Below are 15,251 nucleotides of genomic sequence, written 5' to 3' on the forward strand. Positions count from 1 at the left end.
AGATTCTAGAGTTTTGATCTTTAAATTGGCTATGTTGAATCGACTAGAGTCATGATCAATCGCGATCAATTCTGATCTTGAGTTGGATTGAATTAGATTGAATTAGAGTGAGTCTGACTAATTCCGACCAAGTCCAAATAATTCCAGGCCAGAGCATTCAGGTAAGAGCCGATTTTATTTATTTATTTATTTTTTGGATATGATGGAAAGTGAGCCCTTGCTTGTTTAAGGTTTTGAAATCTTGACAGGTAAAATTAAGGTTAGCAGTTTCAGTAGGAAGAATCCAGGATAAATGATGGAAACTATACCCAGAGTTTCTTTTCTTGCCATCCAAACAAAACTTAATACTGGTAGAGATGTAAACGAATCGAATTCGATCGGATAGTGGTATTATCATGTTCGTATCCGTTTATATTCAGACGGATTCGGATAATATCCTATCGATTTTCGGATGAATTCGGATAGTGATTTTTTGAATACAGAATCTCCTAAATGGATATGAACGCGAATCAAATATGAATTTTCGACTATCCGTTGACATCTTTACCGTATTTATGATGAAGGTTAGGGTTGAGACTTGAGAGTTCAACAACTACCCTTTCTTTTACTCTTCTTAGTTTTTGAATTTTTCACATAGATATGTGATTCCATGTATCACATTGCATAAAACAATATATATAAACCAATAGAAAATATAGAAAAAGAATTACATTTTCTTAACTTATAAAATTGTAAAAATAAGATAACAGAATCCAATAAGGGAACTTAAAAGGATAGATGGACACATAGATATATTTCAGATATTTTATAACTGTCAGATTGCTAAACGAATCGGATAATCATTGGTCGGATAGGGGGATTATCATATTCGTATCCAATTAGTTTCAGACGGATCCGAATTCTCCTAAACGGATACGAACGCGGATCGAATACGAATTTTTGAATATCCATTTACATCTTTAGGTACTGGTCGGATCAACTGGTTCGTAGTCTTGAATTGGATCAAATGATATTGGCTAGATCAGATCGGTATCGACCGAGACTGATCTCAATCTGATACCAATCGAATTGTACGACCATAGGTAAAAAGGTTATAAAAACTAATATTTTATTAAAAATAAGAGTAAATCCATCCAAATTGGTGCGATTCTGGATAATACCGAAAACCGATCCCGATACCGATCAGATACACCGGTTCGAAATTCGAACCATGCCTGAGAAGGAGAGAAATATCACTACCCACTACATACCTTTGAAAATCATTTCTCTCATTTTCAAAGCAGATTATCATTATTATTGACGAATAATATCATTTAATGCAGAAAGTTTAAACTGTTGACTTACTGTGGGACCCACCACATTGAAACCCCTAATACTGCGTGCACTCGTGCAGGGAACCTTTCCCTGCTTGGGGATGCTCTACGCAATACGTAAGAATAATATCGGATCTGAAAAGAAAACAAAGCGAAAACGAACGAAAGGCTGACGCGGCAGCTAGTCTTCAAGAAACCCTCCAATACTCCCAACTGTTCATGCTTCTCATGGATTTTTTCACAAGCAGAGCTGCGGCAGCTCGTAGCCTTGGATCATTTCTTCCTCTCTCTCCGGCGAATTGGAAGATAAATATGACATAAGGCTGAGAGTGAGAAGAAGAAGAAAGAAAGAAAGAAAGAAAGAAAGAAAGAAAGAAAGAATAAGAATGGATCCTTCAATTGAATGCAGAACTGGCAATTTTTAGGGTTATTTGAAGATTTATGGTTTGATTATCTATGGAAATGCCTGGGAGACGATCGAACTACGTGTTACTGAGCCAATACCCTGAAGAAGAGCAACTACAACCACAGCAGCAGCAGCAACAGTCATCGAAATTCTCTGTTGCAGCTTCAGGGCCATTTTACGAGAGTCTCTCTGGGGAGAAGAATAAAGGGAAAACAGATAGGGTTTTCGATTGGGATGGAGATCATCGTTTACAACAAGGTGGGGGACGGATGGGAAATTTGTTCCCATCGGTTGGATTGCAGAGGCAATCGAGTGGGAGTAGCTTTGGAGAGAGCTCCTTGTCTGGGGAGTACTATCACCCGACGATATCGATGCCGGCGAATGATTCTGAGATCTTTAGTCATTCTCAAGATGATGGGTTTAAGGCTGGTGGGTTAGAATTGAGGGGGAAAGCGATTAATGCGGTGGGGTCTTCGTCGTCCAGGAGTTGGGCACAGCAGACTGAAGAGAGTTACCAATTCCAGCTTGCCTTGGCCCTACGTCTTTCGTCGGAGGCTACTTGTGCTGACGATCCTAATTTCCTGGATCCTGTTCCTAATGAATTGCCTAGCAGGTCGTCGTCATCTTCTGCTGAGTCCATGTCTCATCGATTCTGGGTTAGTTGTCTCTATTTTTTTTTTCTCTCCATTTTTGTTTCTCTATCCTCTGGTCTGTTGTTTCTTTAAGTAGACATTGAGGCTTCATTTGGAGCCATTATTCTTCTTTGTATGCCCACCCTTTTCTCGTTTCTTGTCATTCGGGTTGAAAGTCACTAAAACATCAGGCGCTTTGACACAATACACTTAATTAGGCCGTCGTAATACCATACTCTGGTAGTTGGGCAAAATTCCTTTAATCTAGCACGTTATATACCTATAAAAAATCACATTTTATCCTCTCTTTCGTCAAATGGTGTCATGTTTCAAGCGATATATTCATCTCAATCTGGTTTTTTATTATGATTTGCTTGTCCCAATGGACTCATCACATATTCTTTGTTGATTATTATATGCTCTTTGTTTACCTTAGAACATACACATATGTTTAGAGTTGATTGAACTTGTTTTGTATATTTCCTGTGTACCAGGTGAATGGCTGCCTGTCTTACTTTGACAAGATTCCAGATTGTTTTTATTTGATCCGTGGAATGGATCCATTTGTATGGACTCTATGCACTGATCTGCAAGAAAATGGTCGGTTCCCATCAATTGAATTACTTAGGGCTGTTGATCCTAATAATGATTTGTCAATTGAAGTGGTTTTGATTGACAAACACAGTGATCCTGGTTTGAAGGAGTTACTTAATAGGGTACTTAGCATCTCTAGTAGTTGCATTACCCCTAATGAAGTGGTTGATCAACTTGCAAAGCTCGTCTGCAATCACATGGGGTGAGTTGTTTACGTCCCTTGGCTTATAAATGCCTATAATCTATCTGTTCCTCATGTACTTCTGGTAATCAAGCTTTCATCTATCACAAGGGGTGCAGCTTCTTCTGGAGAAGATGACTTGCTTTCCCACTGGAAGGATTGCAGTGACGTTCTGAAGAATTGCTTAGGCTCTATTGTGCTTCCAATGGGGAGTCTGTCGGTTGGCTTTTGCAGGCAACGTGCTCTGCTATTCAAGGTGAACTCAATAACATCCCCTCATTCTTGCCTTTCTTTTCCCCCCTTTGATTAATTTATAATTATTGAAGCCTTTAATGTTGAAACCTGCTTATAGTATTGAGATTGTTCGCTTAAGAATAGAGTTCATGTGTTCTTTCTTTTCCCCAAATGATTCTAAAATTTCTAATAAAGTATTCAGGATTGTGATGTAACTAACAAAGCCACTTTGTATGGTTTGCTTTGCCCTTAAGTTTATACTGTGTATAGTTCTTTGTGGTTTTGGTTGGGTATTCTCATTATTAAGGTTCCTATCAGAAAAGAAAAAGAGAAAATTTAAAGATATTTTCTTGTCGGTAGTATTCACAGTCTTTTCTTTTAAGGATTTCGTTTTGTTCTTTTTGCCTTTTGTTTTCATGCTTGTTTTGTTTCATAAATAGTTAATGTATGAGTTCAGGAAACTTTGTTGGTGTCTTGTTACTCTCAATAATTTTTTGCACTTATTCTCTGTTGGATTCGTCGTTCTTGTCAGTTCAGTAAACAAGCATGATATTCTCTTGATAATAAAAAAAAGGTATTTCTTGTCGCTTCTTTTAGCATATATAAGGTCAAACAAGATTCTGTTTGTACTTAGTTAAAATTTTTCACAGGTGTTGGCGGACACTATTAATTTACCATGCCGAATTGCTAAGGGCTGCAAATATTGTCAAAGAGATGATGCTTCCTCCTGTCTTGTGCGGTTTGATCTTGATAGGTATGCTATGCTGACCAAATTCAATTTGTTTGAAGCCACAATATTAATTTCGTCATATTAGTTTTTGTGAATAAATTAGTGAGTCATTGTACTGGAGGGGGAGTTGGAAATTTGGTTTTAGGAAAGTTTCTGGTAATCTTAGTATCCATGACCTCCCAACTAGTTTGCAGGAACTCTACTTATCGTGGAATTCTAAAGATAGGAGAGTGTAGACTCTTAACAAGAAAAAAAAAAGAACAAATGATTACTTTGGGCTCCGTCTTGTTGCAAGGGAAATAAAGGGAAGTGAAGTGAAATAAATTAAAATTGTGAGATTATTAGAAACAAAAATCAGTAACAACAACCGAGAAGCAGAAGAGAGAAGAAGAGGGGAGACTACTAAAGAGACCAACAGTCGATAGAGAAGCAGTTCCCCCTCCATCTTATTTATATAAGTAATTTAGCAGTTACAAGAAGCAAGGACTAGAGACTTTCTCAGTCCTTGCGAGAGAACAAAATTCGAAATAATAGTAACCTAGTCTAATGAGGAAAGAAAGCAATCTAGTCTAACTAGGAAAGTGAATAAACAAAAGACTAACTCTAACACTAAGACTGACCACGATAGGGACACTGTAGAAAACAAATCCTAACACGTTGCAGAAAAGAATGGAAATCGCAAACAACAATCACACAATGAACACAAGGATTTACGTGGTTTAGCAAGATTGCCTATGTCCACAGTGAGATGAGATCTGTTTCACTATCAATGGAGAATAGGTTTACAGCCGCTCGTCCTCACACCTCTCTCAGATCGTTACAGGTACAGGAATTTTACCGAAATACCCATATAGTCCTAAAAAATTTCCAGGGCTCGAGGCCTACGGCTTCTTAACGGCCCTTTGGAATCAACCCACAAACCAAGCGACAGAATACAAGACATCGTACCCCCAACAAACACTCCCCCTATCGTGGTTAATTACAATAGGTATTGTACCATAGGGGAAGGACAACAATAGTCCACATGGTACAACCCTTAACACTCCCCCTTAAGCTAGAGCATATAAGTCACCCCATGACCAATTGTTCTACTTGCCAATTATGTCTCATATCACTCAAACAATGTGTAGAATAGGCAATATTGCATTAAGGGTTCGACGTTTATTGCCAAACAAGGGTGCAAATCCAAAACACCAAATTAGGTGTTTTTTTTCCTTTTTCAATTGGAAGATTTAAATATGTTTATTAAGCCTAAAACAATCTTCCCTTAAAGTTTCAGAGCCAACTATTGCCATTTGTCCACCGAAACATCATTCCAAAAAAAAAAAGCACAAACTTGCCAAGATCTTGGCCATCTCGACCTGGTCGAGACGAGGTTTTGAACCTTGTTTCTAATAGCAATAGGAAGGTCTAAATCAGAAGGAAGAGAAGGGATGTCATCTAATTGAGGAGGATGTATCTCAGGATGTGGATCCAAAGAGGACTCTTGGCAGGTCTTTTTTTTTTTGTTATTCTCTTGTACACAATTGGCTCTAATGGAATATTTGGGGAATTGAACTTATGTCAATGAGACGTAAGCCCACTCTTAATTATAATAATGATAGAGAGGTACAAGTTACAATAATACCCTTAGGACAACACAAGCTAAACCCTACTGGACAATTATACCCTTGTACCAAAATTACAACACTCCCCCTCAAGTTGGTGCATAGATATCAATCATGCCCAACTTGCTAACTAATGAAATAAAATTCTTAATAGGTAAACCCTTCGTAAATACATCAGCTAACTGATCCCCTGATGGGACAAATGAAATATAGATTAGACCCTGTTCTAGCTTTTCCTTGATAAAGTGACGATCAATCTGCACATGTTTGGTTCAATCATGCTGAACTGGGTTATGGGCAATACTAATTGCTGATTTGCTATCTGAGTATAGACGCATGGGCACCTCAACTGATATTCCAAGATCCTGAAGTAAACCCCGTAGCCACCCTGCGAAATGTGGCAATATCCTCCCTAGTGTGTGAGCTAGAATCAGCCTGTATACTAGGTGAGTACTCCAGGGTATCAGTCTCGGTCATCACAGAATGTGCTCTAGCTCCCCCTCTCTACGACCACCACGTGTACCAGTAGCCACCACATGTACTAGGGGGATGACTATGAAGAACCCATGACCGCTCTCTAGTGTGCCCAGGTAATGTAGAAGGGGTTCAGCTAAGAACCATTCTACAGTAGGATCGATGACAGGTTGCAGCAGAACGTCATAATAGCAATAAAACCAGATAGCAGCCAAAACACTGCAACCGCAGGTCTGAAACAGAGGTTTAATATCAGAAAATTGCTAACTCCAGAACCAGTAGTTCCCAACTCGTATGGGACTGATACTCCTAATAAGTAAAGGTCCAATAAGGGTGATGAAGCCCTAGAAATCTCAGCTTTGATTGATGGCTGAAGAGGGAGATACCAGCAGGTCACTAAAATAGAACGTAAACTCAGATTTAGTAACTTAGTGAGTAGAGACCAAACCTGCTGGCAGAATCTCTTCAAACTTGGATCAATTGATGCTTGTATAGAGTAGAAACTCTGCTGAAAGTTTCACTTGACTATGATGGTTGAATTGGAAGATATGGCAGCAACACAAAATTATAAACTAAAATTCTGCAGGCCAAACCAGCCGCCAGTTGGTGCTCAAGTTTGGATCGAGTGTAGGGCCTATGGAGTGAAGGCTTTGCTGCAGTTTTGGTGAAGTTCTGATGGATGGAAGTGAAGTTAAGAAGGTGGAATGAAAATAGAAAGTTTGTGAATATGGAGGATTCCAGCCAATGGAACAGGGTAGGAGTGAGGATTGAATGGAGGGGATAAAGGTGTGGTGTTGTACTTTAAAACCCAGCAGGGTTTGATGGAGGAATATGGAGATATCACACTCAGATGTTGCAGCAGGAATCCAAGTCCAAGAACAACAGCAGCCTGCACTCGAATGAGGAAGACAGTAGCAGCAAGTCAGCAACAGCCTTGGTTGTTGGTGTGGTTGCAGCCTTCAAAAGGGAACTCCAGAACTTGAGGTCACGTAGCAATAGTAACAGCACAAGGAATCTCGATTGGAGATGGAGAGAATGGAGAAGAAGAGAATTAGAAAGTAGGGGGGATAGGTGGATTAGGCTCTCTCAGCCAGGCTCTTTCAGCCCTTCAAGTCACAATCAATTGGACATCAGAATTTTCATGCTACAAAGCAAAATTTCATTCAATTAATCAAATCATGGGGTGCCTCTATGGGCAGGTTCGAATATATAAATAGACTCAAGGGGATGAGTCAAAAAATAAAGATATAAAATAGCAGTCTCTTATATGGCTGAGACTTGCTTTACAGGTTTCCCACAATGGTTACATTAGGGCTTATCTCTGTCATCTCCATGGGGTGTCCCTTGACCTTTGCCACCACCATGCCAATCTCTTTGGAAGCTAAAAGAAAGAGCAAACAGCTCAAGGGAGGAAGCAGGTTCCATGGCTACCTTGCGAGTCTCCTCACTCTGCAAATAACTACACACCTCATCTAGGGATGGAAGAGGAGAGGCCTGCCCAAGATTTGTATACGGATGGGCTCATACTCCGGGTTCAAGCCACCAAGAAGACTAAGAACTCGCTCCTTCTTAAGAGTTCGGTAAACTTTTGCTTCATCTTCTGGGCTGGACAGTTGAAGATCCCTATAATGATCATACTCTACCCAGAGACCAATGATAGTATATAATATCCCCTTGCTTCATGGTAATGATCTTTTGGAGAAGTTGATACACGTTAACTGACTCACCCACTCGGTAAAAAGTTTTGGAGACATTATCCTAGATGTCTTTGGCAATTTCCTTTCTCATAAATCTCCTCCCAATCTCAAGCCTCATAGAAAATATAAGCCAAGTCATAACCGTGGAGTTCTCAGTCTCCCATTTTGGACACATTGGGTTATTTGGATTAGGGGCTTTGATGGTGCCTGTAACATACCCTAGCTTCCCCCTTACTCTGAAGGGAAAGCTTCACAGAATGTGCCCAGTCCAAGCAGTTGGTATTGTCCAACTTTACAATGGAAATCTGGATATTTGAGTTTTCAAAAACCACCGGAGTAGGAGGAGCACCACTCGAAACAACCTTTGTGGATTCACATGATAAAGAAACAAACTTACAAAGTAGGGTTAACACCCAAAGTCAAATGGGGAGTATATTCTGAACCCAAAAAGACCTTTCAACCATTGGTAAACACAATCCAGCAACCAATCAAGGCAAATATCTCAAAGAAATTCAACTCCACCACATTCTTCAAAGTATAGCTTCACCACACAACCACTAGAGAAGCTCAAAGCCTCAAACAACATTCCTCACCAACACCAAGCAGCCGGAAGCATCACAGATCCATTTTACAGGCAAAACAGAGAAAAAACAGGGGCTGGCAGTAACTTGAAAACCAAGGAAAAATGAGTTGTGGAGTAACAACTCTTAAAATCACGGAACAAGACCATGGGGGGAATGGAAGTATACACTAGGGCGATCCAAAAGGGTCAACTTCAGCTCCAAAGCTAGCTGGATGAGAGAGAGAGAGAGAGAGAAGCACATAATCCCTAGCTCTATCAAAACTGGGTCACAGAAACTCCAAGCAGCATGTATCAATGGAACAACAAGCTTCTGAAATGGCTCAAGATGGTAAGGATGAGGCTCGGTTCTAGTTTCAGATTCCTAGTTCACTACAGAGGAAGTTTTAGGGAACGATACCCAAGAGCAAGAGGTTGCGACTTGTGTTTTCCTGGACTGATAAGCTTAGCCCCAGAATAATAGAGAGAAAGGAGGAGGAGTGAGAGGACTCAACCTCAGGTCATGATTGACTATTAGGTCACCCAGATCAGGGAATCACATATAGGGGAAGGAAGAAAAAGGATAGACCAACCTGGTCACACGCAACTCACATCTTGTGAGGTAAACTTCAAACTTCAACTCAATATTCAACTCTAATCTCCATTGTTGGGTTACATGCATATTTAAAGATAAAAATTCTTAATTACATTCTAAAATAGAGATAAGAACTCAACTAGGAATCTGACACTAAAACAAGGAAACCAGTCTCCTACGTTACCAATCCAATCTAAGACTCCCATATAAAAAAGTAATTAAAATTACAAAATAATCCCAATCGCATGGCCTGGTTTGGGTAAAATTGGTTCAGTGATGAACTGTTCCTTTTCTTCTTCTCTTTCGTCTACAATCTGCATCAAACAGATGTGAGGAAGGTGGCCAGTAGATCAAGAGAGAGAGGTAAGCCTTCTGATCCCCAAAAAATGATGTGTTTCTTGGAATTTGAGGGGAATTGGTGTTTTCCCTTATGCCAATTCCTAGTTTTATTTAGACTGCAAATCTTTGTCCTGCTTTTCTGAAGGCCGTTTTGAATTTCACATGGGATTATCACATTCTTAGGATTCTAAATGCATGTAATTATTTTTAGTTTTGCATTGTGCATACTCGTCGTTTGAACTTTTCTTGGGCATTGCTTCAAGAAGTTACTATTCCATATAATGAATATGCAGTGGCAATGGATGTTTCTTCTAATGACAAGGGAAGAAATATCATGAGATTATATGATTTTAAACTGTCCCCTCTTATCTAACTGGGTTTATAATTCAAAAGAGTTTGAAAGAGTTCCCATCTCTTTCCTTTGGGAGCATTGGTGGTATCTGAAACAGTCTTAGACCTTTCTAATACATGAATTTTGAGCTGTATTTTAGGAGATTAACTTTCTTTCATGAAGAATGTTTTGAGAGAAGAGGGTTTTCACCATACCAATACTTGATCCTTGGTTTCCAGGGTAGCAAACAAAGGTGTTAACTTTCATGAAGAATGTTAAGCTGTAATTTAGGATATTAACTTCCCTTCACTTGTACCCAAAAGAATGAAAGTGCTATATCAAAAAGTTTTATGACTTTTTCACACTGCTGTCATGGCACCTAGGTAAGCTGAAGCGGTGCTGACTGCTGAGTGCCTTGGCATTTTGTTGCCTAGGCGATGCCTTATTGAACAAGGCGGTTCTAAAGAAAGAGGGGGTAAGGGGCTTATATTTGATGGTACAAAGACTTATTTTCTTCAGTTGTAAATAAGAAAAGGGGGTTATAGTAAAGTAAAAAATCTGTTTCCTCTTGATTTCAAATACAAAGACTAAAAACGACTTACTTGTAAGGGAAAAAGAATGCTGCCTGGTTGTGTGGATCCTGCGCTCAGACACAGGAGCGCGCAAAATCATCCCACCCCCCCCCCCCCCCTTGAAAGAAAAAATCTCATCCATGTTGATGCCCCTGTGGGCACTCTCATTGGCCCCCATGCTGGTGCTGGGGCCACAAAACCAGTTAGCGATCTCTTGCCCTATTTGTAAATAAAGTATTTTTATGAGGCAAATGTAAGTCTGACGTGTTTAGGCCTCTAGGGCTTCGCCGTAGGAGGATGAATTGCAGCAACTCTACTTTTTCCTCCTAATATTATATGAAGGAGAGATGAAGAAGTCATAGGGCATCAGAGGACACTTAAGCAGGTATGCCCCCTTCCTCTTCCTCCTCTATAGCAACGGCAGTGGAGCAGCTGCTGCTGCTGATACTGCTGTTTTTTCCTCCTTTTTCTTTTTCTTCTTCTGTGGAAATGACAGAGCTGCTGCAGCTCCTAAATTCTTTGGCAGAAGCTGCTGTTGCTTCATCCCTCTTCCTTTTCCCAAAATTTCCCCTGGGCTCTCCTATTTTTTTGGTCCTGTTTCCTGAGTTTTTTTTTTGAGTTAGGTCGCCTAGACAGAAACACAACCGTTCACCTTGGCCCTCATAGGCTGCTTTGGTGCCTAGTCGACACCTCAACTATGCCTTTTCAAGTGAAAATTTTAAGATTGTGAGTGGGGGCCCACCTAGAATTGTAGTCTCTCTTATAGCAAATATGATTCCTAAACTTCTAAGATAGAAGCCTAGGGATGATCTGCAGAAGAGGATCTCCAAACAACAGAGAATGGACAAGAACAGAATAGGTTGAAATGGATACAACCGGAAAAGTTCAGATTCAACACAGAATGGGAAAATTGAAATAACTTAACAGGGGCTGATCAGATGAACCAGAAACCCAGGTTGAGTGATCAAATAGATGAGGATTGGCTCATTGCTTGCTGGTAAAAGATCTTAGGAATTTGAGATCATAACAGTGGTGTGACAGAACAGTTCTATTGCTACCAGGAGAACACGGCTGAGTTGACAGATAGTAGTACAATTCAAATTTCAGAGTAGGAACTAAGAGAGTATGATTACATAGGAGTAACCACAAAGTTTCAGATCAATGTGAGCTGAATTAAGGGAAGTATGGTGGATCTAAGCAAGCAGAATATTAACAAGAAAAGGGGAACCACAGCTAGCTGTAGGTTGAAACACTGAGATGAGAATTAAGTGGAAATAAGTAGAAAGGATAAGTATAGGAATCCACCTGTGGTCAGTCGTCAGAGTCCTCCAAGCTACCTGAGAATTCACTGAGGCAATCTCTGTAATTCTCTCACAGCAGAACAGTTGAATAAAACTGGACTTAATTAGCATTCAAAAATCATGGGTATGGCCTATGGCCTTATATCTATTTATAGACCCAACTAGAACCCAAATCTGAATCATATTCCCATGGGGATTCCTAATACTAAGCTGAAAATACCCTAACAACCCTTTTGCCAGACAAAGAAGGTTCTCCTAATTCATCTAGGACTCTTAGAACTTAACGTAAACTAAAAAAATAAAATTACAAGTTCATTCTTATTAATTCGAGGACACCACAATCTTCAAAGTGACAAAATAACTCCTAAAGCAAATCCCACGACCAGACTGTTGGCTAACAGCTAACTCTCCTAATTACCATGGGCAATCCACATGCAAGCTAAGCTGATATCTTCTTCTTTTCTTCTTAGCAGCTCCATCATTCTCCTTTTTCCCCCCCCCCCTTCTTCTTCTTCTACATTCCTTCCTTTCCCTCTTCCCTCCAACTTGAACTGGTTTAGTTGTTACCTGAACCCTTGTTCTGCGGCTGTGTAATACTGAACATATTTTTGATTCCCCAAAGCTGTGATTTTTTTATTCCATTTATAGTACCTGCTTGTCTGCACACTCTACAGGGTTCAGATAAGATCAACTCATTTGTCTATTGAAAAATGAACATTTCTTCAGTTGTTGAACGGTGAGCTTTTTGGGGCTCGGGAACCTCACATTACTTGAATTGTTGATTTTCTTTATTTTTTTATTGTTATTGTTGTTGTTACTATTGTTATTGTTATTGTTTATAGAGGAGTTGTGGATTACCCGCGAGTTCATTAGTTGGATGTGCTCTGTGAGACAAAATACCAAATTACCAATTGGGAGATAATTCTACCAGTATCCCTTCATGGATGTCCTCTGTTTGGAGCTTAGAGTGTGACAATTTATGTAAGAGGTCCGAGGTTTTTACTTCTCGAACTCTTAGATTAACATGGATATCAGTGAGCTTTGGATGGACTCGAAGTTGTGACAAAATAGAAGGGAAGACTTAATGGTGCAGAAGATCTGGAAGTTCGGTAGTTGCAGCTTCCGAAGACTTGCACTTGATGAAGCTTCGTGATGCCATCTTGGAAATCCGGCGGAGAGTGAAACATGAGATTTTTCTTGTTAGGTTCTGCTATTATATTTGAAGAGTGCAATGGATGACTAATGAAGTGGATTTGATGTTTTTGTGTTTGGAGAAAATCGAGGATTCAGTTCTGGAAGGAAGGGGAGATGTGACGCTATATTTGAGGGAGAGAGAGAAGAATCTTTTTTTCATGTTATCTGTTCTATATTGGCTTCTCATCTGTTACAAGTTCTTATCACAATATTTCTTTGGTAGATTCTGTTTCTGTGTATGGTTTACAAGGATCTAGTTGTTTAAGACATGCCCTAAGAGATCTGTGTTGTCACATGCTGTTTGTACTTTGTAGGTAGGAATGTGATACATAAAATCCTAAATTAAGTATTTTTATGCATTATTTTGCAGATTGAATCACTATTAAATATGTTTTAGAATTTTAATGGCATGCATGCTCGCTTGATATTTGTAAAAATGCAAGATACCTCCATGTTCGACCAACTAAGTAAGTTTGTTTCTTTACAGGGAGTATTTGGTTGATTTGATTGAGAAGCCGGGATGCTTGTGCGAGCCTGATTCCTTGCTCAATGGTCCATCTACCATCACAATACCATCGCCACTGCGTCTTCCAAAATTCAAACCAGTTGGAACTACTGAGGATTTCAGGACATTGGCGAGACAGTACTTCTCAGACTGCCAATCACTTAATCTTGTATTTGTCGATGCCTCTGCAGGTACTTATTTATTCACTTTCTGTTTCTGTCATGCAGTTATTTTGGTCACCGGTTTTGACACTTGTGTTAATTTCTTGAACCATACAAGTTTTTTGTAAATGTGTATTTCTGCCTAATCAGATCTATAGTTCTCTATTGAATGCCACAAATTTTATAGATGTTGAAATCATTAACTGCTTCAATTCTATCTACAGTAGAGGTTATCCTTTATTTATCCTGTTGTTTTTTATTTCTAAGCAAAATTTCTCCATTTTCTTTTCTTTTTCCCCATTGGTCTTCAATCCTGTTTGTTTAGTTTTAAAGCCTTTGCAGTAATTGGAAAAATTGTTTTACTTAGGCTACCTGGAAAGCTTAGCTGACCAGTCAGAGAGTTCTTTCCATGTTGTAGGCTTGCCCCTTTAAGGTGTCAACTATTTCCTTAACATAAAATCATAGGTTAATGAAAAATTGGATATATTCTTCTTCTTTTTGTTTGTGGAGAATGTTGCCGAATGCTGCAAAGTTTTTGACAATTAGACAGCGTTCTCTTAATTTCTGTTCATATAATAATTGACACTTAATCAAAGTGTTGATTGCTCTCGTCACAAATTAGTGTTGTTCTGGTATAGGGATTTTAAGTAATGTTATTTGTTTCAATCACGACAGATTCTGCAATTAATCATGAAGATGCTGTCGAGTCAGAATTCCAAAAACATTTTGACAGGCAAAACACAGATGGCAACGTTTCGCTGCACACAAATGACAATGATGAGAGTTTTTTGTCACCTCACCCCGAAACAGCTGCTTGGCAGGATGCCCGATATAGAGATTGTCCATCCCAAAATTCATGCAAACCCTCTCAGAATGTCATAATTTCAGAACATTTTGTCGGAGATCCTGTCCAAATCGCACCTAATGGGCATAGAGACGTCCAATGGGCTGATACTACTAAAAATTTAAGATTCAGCGAGGGAAGTCAACTGGTACCTAGTAAACCAAGTAGTGAACTTTTTCTTGATGTTGAAGGTTTGGACATTCCTTGGAGTGATCTTGTTTTGAAGGAAAAAATCGGAGCAGGTATTTCTGAGAACATGATACTGAAAACATGATACATTTTTGGTACTTCTAGAGGAGTTCATTTTCCATTGCTATGCATGTATGCCATTAAAAGGCGTACCCAGTGCACAAGGCTCCTGCCACTGCGGGGTCTGGGGAGGGTCATAATGTACGCAGCCTTACCCCTGCTTTTGTAGAGAGGCTGTTTTCAAACTCAAACCCGTGACCACTTGGTCACAATGGAGCAACCTTTACCGTTGCACCAAGGCCCGCCCTCTATGCATGTATGCCATTGTGTTTGAATAATCTTGTGGTAGCCTTTGCTTATTGGGGCTGACTCGATAAATTTCAGGTTCTTTTGGAACTGTCCATCGTGCTGATTGGAATGGTTCGGTAAGATGATTTTAATCCTTGGCCTTTTACTATTACAATTTGGAATTAATCAACCCTTTGCTACATTGTATGTATGTGTCTCGAGTGAAAAGGTTTCTTCTCACAGATTCTCTTTCATTGTGTGGTTCTAGTGTTTGGGATTTTAGTTGGCATTTTGTGTCATAGCTATTGTGCAATCTATTACTAATTTGTGTATTTATTGGTGTATGTAAGGCATTGACAAGAGCAGACAATTCTTGGATCAGATCTAAGGTTATTCATATCTTAGTAGCCAGAACCACCCGGTGCATAATTTCGTTCTTGTTAAGGTCCATTCTTCTGCTTTCATGCAGGCCACTAGTACAGAATCAGGATTTTGTTTACCATCA

The 15,251-nt window shown here is 39.5% G+C and overlaps 1 protein-coding gene across 2 annotated transcripts in view; it reads left to right on the forward strand.

Annotated features, from left to right (window-relative positions):
* The first annotated feature begins 1,685 nt into the window (after positions 1 to 1,685).
* Positions 1,686 to 15,251, forward strand: part of LOC122671403 (serine/threonine-protein kinase CTR1-like) — a 28,538-nt gene continuing 14,972 nt past the window's right edge. For both annotated transcript variants that reach the window (XR_006334343.1, XM_043868595.1), the window contains exons 1-7: positions 1,686 to 2,375; positions 2,846 to 3,147; positions 3,238 to 3,382; positions 4,011 to 4,114; positions 13,247 to 13,455; positions 14,101 to 14,511; positions 14,843 to 14,883. Coding sequence is in view for 1 of the 2 variants with exons in the window: in XM_043868595.1 (XP_043724530.1) it covers positions 1,770 to 2,375; positions 2,846 to 3,147; positions 3,238 to 3,382; positions 4,011 to 4,114; positions 13,247 to 13,455; positions 14,101 to 14,511; positions 14,843 to 14,883 (1,818 nt within the window). In the remaining variant the exon portion in view is untranslated. The remainder of the gene's footprint in view (positions 2,376 to 2,845; positions 3,148 to 3,237; positions 3,383 to 4,010; positions 4,115 to 13,246; positions 13,456 to 14,100; positions 14,512 to 14,842; positions 14,884 to 15,251) is intronic.

The sequence above is a fragment of the Telopea speciosissima genome, chromosome 8 (genome assembly GCF_018873765.1).
Source record: "Telopea speciosissima isolate NSW1024214 ecotype Mountain lineage chromosome 8, Tspe_v1, whole genome shotgun sequence".
Classification (NCBI taxonomy): Eukaryota; Viridiplantae; Streptophyta; class Magnoliopsida; order Proteales; family Proteaceae; genus Telopea; species Telopea speciosissima.